General features: G+C 38.8%; 1 protein-coding gene across 7 annotated transcripts in view; it reads right to left on the bottom strand.

Moving 5' to 3' along the window:
- Positions 1 to 3,615: 3,615 nt before the first annotated feature.
- Positions 3,616 to 9,601, bottom strand: part of LOC133128600 (lipoma-preferred partner homolog) — a 132,147-nt gene continuing 126,161 nt past the window's right edge. For all 7 annotated transcript variants that reach the window (XM_061242244.1, XM_061242250.1, XM_061242248.1 and 4 more), the window contains one exon: positions 3,616 to 9,182. In XM_061242244.1, coding sequence (XP_061098228.1) covers positions 9,054 to 9,182 — 129 coding nt within the window. In that variant the 3' untranslated portion in view covers positions 3,616 to 9,053. The remainder of the gene's footprint in view (positions 9,183 to 9,601) is intronic.

Below are 9,601 nucleotides of genomic sequence, written 5' to 3'. Positions count from 1 at the left end.
ATTAATATGTTGATTCCACTGTGATGGTTACATTAGTCAAAGTCTCATTAGATCAGCAGCATTTTTTAAATATTGTTTGCAGATGGAATTGCACCTAGAGAGCTGTCTGGATGTAATTTTTCTGAAAAATTATGAAGTTCTTCAGATGTATCTGATATACTAAACAATCAGGTTAAACTCCTGAACTCAACCAGGGGTACTTACAAAGCATTATACAATCAAAATAAAATAACAAACAAATAATTTGCAAGTGCAATAGGCTTACAACAAATTATAGAAATAAAAGAAACTACCTGAACAACAATAGCTCAGCACAAAACATCACATAGGCCTATTGCCCAGGTAAATATTACTATAAAAAAGTGTGCATCAAGGTTAGTGTGTGTAACTAGTCTAGCAGTGTTTTGACTGGAAATACTACATAGTTAAAAACATAAACCGGCTCTCAACCTAGAGAAATCCAGCTGTAACCATAATTCATACAAATATGATGGGAAAATGTGTAAAATGTTCAGTGATAAATCAGTAAATAATAGTTCCTATTGGCCTCATATGTACTCTGTTGGAGCTGATAATACAATCGATTGCTGAAATACAATTGTTAGAATCTTTCAATTTATGAACAATTAATAACGGAAAGTCTACAGTATATTCATCTTTCATATAGCATGAAGGATATTATTTCAATTCAAGTATCAGGGAAAGTCAGGATTTGGACCATCACAAACTGATCAGAGAACATCAGCACCATACACAAACTCAAGCACTTGCAGCAGTGTTATTAACAATGCCACATTTAAGAGAGATTGCTCATAAATTAACACTGGGCTCTGAGCAAAATGCCTGCAACCATAATGTAATATTATGCAAAACTAACAAGGACTTATTTTAAATACTGTACGCTACTTAAGATTATGTATCATCGTGGTACATTTTTGAAAGTTTTTTGCCTAGAGAGGAAAAAAAAAAGGCATCTTATTCCTGCTAAATAACTGACATCGGAGCTTTAGGTCTACACAGTCGCAATGCCGACACAGCCCCCGGAGTCCATTAAGCCTTTGTGTACCGAAAGTGAAACTGGAAGATGCATCATGTCAGCTGGAGGCCCCCCAAGTAAGCAGTCTGTTTGTAAACAGTGGAACAAGTTTAATGAGCTGCATGCCGAGTCCCTGGTGGAAAATACTAACTTGGATTTACACACGGTGAATGATGCCTCTCTGACACATCCACACACACACACACACACACACACACACACACACACACACCGTACTCACCCATCACTTATGCGCGAGGGGAAACACGGAAAAACACACCAGATGTCAAATGGAATCACATCAGACATACACTCAGTGAGCACTTTATTAGGTAGACCTATACACCAGCTTGTTGATGCAAATATTTAATCAGCCAATGATGTGGCAGCGATTAAATGCATAAAAGCAAGCAGGTGGTCAAGAGGTTCAGCTGTTTTTCAGACCCAATGTCAGAATGGGGAAGACATGTGATAAGTGATAAGTGACTTTGACCGTGGAATGATTGTTGGTGCCAGACAGGGTGGTTTGAGTATCTCAGAAACTGCTGATCTCCTAGGATTTTCATGCACAACAGTCTCTAGAGTTTGCAAAGACTTGTGTGAAAAACAAAAAACATCCAGTGAGCAGCAGTTCTGTGGGCAGAAATGGCTTGTTAATGAGAGGTCAGAGGAGAAAGGCCAGACTGGTCGAAGCTGACAGGAAGGCGACAATAACACAAATAACCATGCATTACAACAGTGAACTCTGAACAAACAACATGTCAAACCTCTAAGTGGATAGGCTACAGCAGCAGAAGACTTAATCATACTTGTATTGTGAAGTCCAACACTGCCCAAGGACACAGTTGTGGAGTTTATTTATATGTAGTGACTGGAAGGCATTTTGACCTTACATAATAAATGTTCAGTGGAACAAAAGTAAATCTACCACAGTCCTCCATAATACATTGTGTCTCTCTTGCTTACACTCTCTCACTCTCTCTCTCTCTCTCTCTCTCTCTCTCACACACACACACACACACACACACACACAGGCTAAAATACTATTGCTAGAGGGATAATGCATTATGTTTACTCTAATTCTTTCTCACATTCTTAACAACATAACATCACATACACTTTCACTGGGTTATTTCATACAAAGGATGGGCAGCTTTAGGGTGGAACAAAAAAAAAAGTGGCAATTCACCAAAATCACCTCTTGGCCTTTAAATTCAGTACACAATTTAGGAATGTGTGCAGCAGTAATGTTAAAACAAAACACTCTTTATAAGGTCAGTTTCTATCAAAAAAATCATCTCCCCTCCAGTTTGCTCCCCTTTTACGGCAGTTGTTCTGGCTTAACGTAACTGAGTAAGAGGCAGTGCTGCATGTCGCTGCCTGCATTCTGCAGAGGGCTCAAGTTCAGGTTACACACTGAAGGAATTAGCTGGAGATGCCTCCGCAGAGAAAAGAGAGGGAAAAAAAACTTGCTCAAGGGCTCTGAATTATTTTTACTACATATTTTACAACTACATCCAACGGATTCCAGCAGTCAGCATACCTCATGGCCTGGCAATTCTTCTAAGCTTGCAGGAGAAACAGCGTACTATTGAAAGCACAGCATTCCAGATGTGTACCGTCAAGCGTATAAGCACAGAGAATTTCCATTAACCATATATATATACCAACAAAAAAAACAAAAAAGGGAAGCACAAGAGACATTCTGGAAAGAACATCTGCTGGATGCCTTCGCGTAAATGTAATTGAGCATTTACGGGAATATTTTGGAAGGATGCCCGTGTTTTCCACTCACATAAACTATGTAAGTTGACTGAATTGCTTGACTGAATGGAGGAGGGGAGTCACTTTTCTCAAGCAGAATTGCAGACGCCAGTACGCTGCAGCACATTCAGGTCATGCTGGCCACACACAGTGGCCCGACACCCTATTAAGTAACTTCACATTTGGGGTTTCCTTTTTCTGTTCATTCCCTGTGGGCACCCTCTAATTCCAGCAAAATGTCCTTTTACCAGTCTGTAAATGGAACAGGGTTAGGTGTCCCAAATGAATGTACAGCAGCAATGAACACGGTACCTCTGGGAGACAAGACTGGGCAGATGCCAATACTGGCAAGTGTGGAGGAGGAGGAGGAGATATTGTCTTTTTCTTTTCTTCATCTTTTTCTTCAGTTACTAGGAGCCAAATTAATTGGCCAGTTTTTCTATGGCAGTTTGAATGGCAGTTAGGCTTTGATTGCTTTTGAGTTGATTCTTTACTTGTTGTATCTGTAGCTATGTAGTACTATACTGATTGCCAAATACACATTTGTGTTTGTATTTGTTTTGCTTGGTCCTATTGGTGAACAGCAGATCAGTATACAGGCGGACAGTGTGGGTCAAGAGCATGCGAGTGTTGTATAAAGTTGTCACTGTCTAAGCTGTAAAAGTGTACTTTTTTAATATAATAAAACCTACAACACTATTGGCAGCACTGAAAAACCATCAGACGCTTAGCGTTTCACTGAAGTACTGAACTTACAATGTTTGATACTTTGTAAAAAAACTGCCTGTACCAAAGAAATTACAGACAAGACAAAATATTTTCTAAAGCTTTTTATTTACTACAGGGAGACAAGCAAAAAAAAATAAAAAAATAAAAATAAAAAAACAAAACAAAAAACAAATTGAACCGTTGCAAAAATATCCCTGACACACAACCTTCAGGATTCAATTTAAAAGAAATTCAGTGTGTGACAAGTGCTAGTCAGAACACCACCACCAGAAAGCAATGGACTCTTCAATCTGGCATGCTCAGTCTTGAGATGCAGGCTAAAGAGCCTGAGAGAGAACTTTCCTCTAGCGTTTTGATTTTCATTTTGGAAGGTGGAGCAGTTTGGAGGTCTTATCGTCGGCTTTAGATACAGTAAGCATCCCATGAGCTCATGTCAGGCCAGATCTGACCAGCACTTGTCACAAAAGGAACAGACAATACTGGGTGGAACCGATCCTGAACCCCATTTCTCTCAGTTCCAAGAGTGTGCTCAGTAGCATTTGGGTCAGTCGTAAAACGCCTCATTATCAATGGTCACAGAACATCGAGGACTTAAAAGAGACCATAGGAAGGCTTCACTGTGATTGAGGATTTATGGCAAAGGCATTCATGGTCTATCTCCCCATCAAACACAAAGAACAATGGATATGGGACAGTAGAAATGTAAATGGTTATGAACCACAAAATGCATAGGTCTATTACCTGTTGATTAATACAGTACTAAATTGAGAATCGATGGCAACAGTCAAACAGCTGGAAGAAAGAAGTGCCGGCAGCTTCTTAACTTCATCATTTTGATAGGTGCTTGCTGGAGTACACAAAATAAACCAATTGTACAGTATACATCTTTTCAATATATCACAACTGAACAACACAATGTCGGCCTGGATTCAATCAATATGTGTTCTAAACTTAAAGGGCAATGTTATGGATATACTGTATGCTGATTGAATCCACGCCAATGTTTCACCTTTTACCATCGATGGTGCAGCATCACAGCCGTATTGAAATAATGCTTGGCGTTAAATTAGTGAGCTCATAATACTTAGTCTTGCTCTGCCTTATACAGCACCAGACTGTCAGGGCCTGCTGAACTGTACAATACTGAACTACAAAGCCAACGGCTGCCCAGTAGAGTAAACTAAACTTATGTTCTGCAACTCGCTGTGAGAAATGAGGGACCACATTATCCACTGACGCATCTTACATGACTAATGGGACACTGCCATTTGGCAGCCTTACTGTACAACCTGTCTAATATTTCACAAGTAACGTACAACAAAGCAAGGTAGATACACAACTAACATATAATACTATGGGTTATATAACAAGAACATTGCATAATCTCTTTTTATAATTGGCTATCACATTTAAATTAATAAGATTTTTTTGTATGTGTATGTGCTGCAGCAGGAATATTGCAAACCATAGTATAAATGTAAACATAATCAATTCAATCTATGAATTATGTCCCTACGACTTGATTTTAGATGTTCAAGAAATGTCAGGACGCATAATAAAGCACGTGGGAGGAATACTAAGCAGTATGGACCGCTTGTATTAAATGTTATCCTGTTCAATTTTGCATAGTCAATTTTGTGTAGCCTGAAGAACCTCAAGGAAAAGCACAGTCAATAAGAACGATCTGCATGGACATTGGCATGTAGCACAACAGGGCTGTTACATTGACAAAACAAAGTTGCAGGGTAAATCACAATTCTATCAACACATGGACGGGCACTTCAGAGGAACTGATAGACCTTACAGTCTATGGGAGTTGGCTGTTGGGAGTGTGGGGTAAGTAAAGGTTCCTCGTTATATAGTGGACTGTTTGGACTGAGTGAAAGGCCTTCTTCAGTGCAGTAAGTCTGTCTGGGAGGCCTCAGCTGGCTGTAATAAGACTGTCGGACTGGCTGGGGACACTACAGTGGCAACACTCCTCTCTCAAATACAGGCATGACGACCCGTCTCAATACAGTCTGGACAACAGAGAGAACGCTGTGACAGGAGGGCACTACTACTGAATAGTTCCACTACAGTCCTCCATTTTAAACAAATTCCGTACACTAATAATATCCACTTTAGCACACTAGCCATCTCCCCGAACCTGATTATTACAGTAGCATCAACACTAGTTTACATAACTACAGTCATGACCAGTTTTGAAAATAACATTGTTAATAGATCAAAATGAATAACCGAAGTACATTATGTTTTTAAAGAAACTTTGTTAAGCACTTTAGGGCTAATGTAGTGAAAACATTTTGATTCTAAAATGCAAACTTGAGGCCAATCCTTTTAAAGTAACATGATTTAGTACCGGCTAATGTCATTAATTGAAAAAAATTTGAAATCAAAAATCTAAATGTGCACTGTACAGAATACGTAGGGAAAATGAGACCTGCATAGAATTCTAATAAAGTGTCAATGCGATTGATTGTAAAATTGCAAACTGATTGCCAACATCTTTGAAAAACAATCAGAAATGACATTTTTAAAAGCATATCTGAAAGCATCCAAAACATACTGCAGGGCCGTCAGGGAAAAAATATTGTATTATCCTCAGCTGCTTTCGGTGGCAGATGACCTCTATGGAGGAAATGAGCATCAATATACTCATTACTATCTATGTCATAACTGAGGATGGTCTCAGCGGCCGGCTCACTCTTAGGAGGCTTAATTATCCTCATGGGATGGGATGGGAGAAGAAACTATAAGGAAACTATTTCACCTTTAAAATACTGTTGGTATCCGTTCTACTTACTGGTCGTCTACAGGGATGACAATATAAAGAATCATCAAAGAGTGGTATGCTGCATGCTAAAGGCCATTTTCCTCACAATAATTTTGGGAACGAATGCCACTAGATGATGATACAGTAGGTAATACTCCATAGAAACTATGGTATAGGCTCTGTAACTTTGATTACAGAGACATGGCCTTGGTAAGGGCTTTCAATAAAGACAATAGCCCTTTGGAAGGAAATCCCTTTTGCACAGATATACGGTCACAAAAAGGGTTTTATCATGGATGTTGGCAACATATAAAAAATAAGCAACCCATGATTTCCAGTTACCTTGGAACACAGGAAGGACCCAGAAATGTGCCTCAATTTGTGGGTACAAGTATATTTTAACACCTGGGAATTTTCCCAGAAGAACAGGCTTGCCAGGTGCTTCAGGACTGTCCTATGGATTTAAAATAGAAACATACAGCATGGACAATCGATTGTGCCTAATCTCGCTGTAGAGCGATATGTCAACTACTCAAACATTTGAACTAAATAAACACTTCTGAATGCGTCCAAAGAATGGCAAATGGACACACGAATAATGGGTTAAAAAACTTTCACGGGGTGCACAAAACCAGTCTAAAGTAATTCAAACTCTGCACCAAGACTTGAATGCTTTTCAGAATATGTGGTCTTATACTGCAGCTTCCGCTTAGATTTGACAGTTACTCCAAAAATACGTTCTACATCCATACAAATGTAAATCAGCAGCGCATATCTACCAAGGCTGCATGAATGCAATATACACACAACTGTGTTGTGTTTAACTCATAATTGCATATATACATATTCGAAAGACTTTTCAAGTATCATCTTTGGCGTGTCTTTGGGAATTTCTACGGACACATTATTATTGCCATGTCTGCATTCACTACTGTATATAAGGTACAGCTATATTAACAAGAAGAAAAATCTTGGGAGAAGAAGAAACAAAGTGGATACAGTCCAACTGTGCGGTAATCTTTCATAATCTCATTGCCGGATTCTCTCTCGGGAAAGAAATGCTGCTGTACGAGCACTGCTCTTTATGAAAGCCATATACGAGGTCAGCACAGGGGGCTCCACGCAAGCCAACAGTGTCCATTATACTATCCTATGCTATAAACAATCTATAAACATATCAATAAGCCCTTAAAAACAGAGATAAATATTAAGTATATTGTCATGAAAATTACAACATGTATGGTATCCTAACCTTGTATTCCAAATGCTTATTATCAGCGGTAATATGAATATTAATGTTTAATACAGGCCAATACTAAACAATTTACCACTGCAATTATACATGTATAAGTGTAAGTGTGAGAAATTATGTTAATTATGTACTACAGGGCAAGTGTTATTCAGACAGCATAGGTAATGATACAAAACTGCAATACATAGTTACACCCCACATCTGGTAAAGATATTTAGTTACATATTTGTTACAATGTAATTACACATAGATAAATTGCTTAAAGCTTCACCCTAAATTTATATTACGTATTTTAACAATGTTAATATTTTCCTCATTTCACATATGCTTATTAATATATTTCCATAAAATTAAAATTGCATAATGGAACACAAACTGCTGCCAGGGAAGAAAGTACCTTATTTTCGTATTACTGTATGTCTATATTAATTTTATTCAAAGCCCTTTGTATGAAGCAATTATACAAATACATTTAAATATAAAAAGAATTTTAATGATTTTAACCAAATAAAGAAAACAGTAAACACATTATTGATGATAACGATAATTATAGTTATTTTAAAAGGCACTTTTGAAGCATAGAAAATCAAAGTGCAGGGTCCCTTTTCTACCACACTAAAAACAAAAACAAATAAAGCCCAAATTCAATCTAACCACATTGTGTTTTCATCTTCTGGATGACAATACTCAGGCCATTTTTTATTTAATTGATATCCAATGTTCTCTTTTTCCAATCACAGCAATGACTGCTCCATTACTTTTGTGTAAGAATGGGAAACAACAGGCTGTGTAAATTAAATTAATTTAACAGTTAAGATAAAGACTTAAGAAGAAAGTGCACTGTGGTTAGATTAAAAAGAGCCCTGTCACTCCCTGTGTCGGGTAGACTCTATTGCTTGTATAATATCATTAATTCTTTAGTTAACCAGAGAGGACAAAATGCTATACATGCAGTTTGGAAGGCAGCCATTTTGGCTTCAAATCATTGTACCCAAGTCATTGGAGCTCAGTTCACTATAATAGGCACGATGGGCTATGCAGATGGCACAGGAAGTGACTATTAAGAAGACACTAGGTAGTCAAGTCAAGCTACTAACAAACCCTCACCAATAGAAGAACATTTTGTTTGTATGTGTGTCTGTGTGTGTGTGTGTGTCTTTTGCTCTGAGAGTACCTATGATTGTGAGAGGGTGCTGTGCATGTGGATCTGTAGCAGTAATGTTGTGATAGCCTGCTATGGAGAGTATCAATAAGTTGAGTGTGTGTGTGTGCATGTGTTTTGCTCAGAGAGTACAGTACCTATGAGTGTGAAAGAGTGTGCTGGGTATTTGGAACTGTAACAGTGGAGAGTGTGATGGGAGAGTAACAATAGGATGAGGGCATGTGTGTGTGTGTATGTGTATGTGTGTGTGCGTGTGCGTATATGTGTGTGTGTGTGTGTGTGTGTGTTTGCGCGCTGGAGGAGTGCAGCGGTGTGGTGAGGGTGTGACAGGACCCCCTCAGAGGTCAGTGGTGGCCTTGGCGGTCAGAGCCTGAATGCGGAGGGTGTTGCAGTTCTTGCAGAGGACATGGCTGTCCAGAGGGTAGCAGCCCTGGTTGTCCCCCTCGGAGAGAGGGGATCCGCAGTCCTGCAGGACACACAGTGCAAACAGGTCGCTGGTCATTTCAAAACCTGTCCTTTGCGCTCAGGGTATCTCCTCTTCCACAGCAATTTACACATTTATCATAAAGGCACATATTATTCATCAGTATAGTAATGCAGAAAGACAAATGGCAGGACAAAACGTAGCTCAAAGGTTACAATGACAGAGCCCCACTTTAGATTTGAACCCATAACCTTGGGATTAAAAGGCCCAGTGCCTTAAACATTACGCCACTTTAATGGTCACTGTCATATCGTCGTAAAAATATACATGAAATTGGCCTACATGACATGTTAACTACCCGGGAGTGAGCAAGTAGTAAATGGATAATAATGTGTCAGAATCAATCACATTAAGTCTAGATTTGTTTCTTTCCACAACTCTGGCCTTAATGTGATTAAATA

This window comes from Conger conger, chromosome 5 (assembly GCF_963514075.1).
Source record: "Conger conger chromosome 5, fConCon1.1, whole genome shotgun sequence".
NCBI classification, from domain to species: domain Eukaryota; kingdom Metazoa; phylum Chordata; class Actinopteri; order Anguilliformes; family Congridae; genus Conger; species Conger conger.
This window is presented reverse-complemented; position numbering and strand designations above follow the sequence as displayed.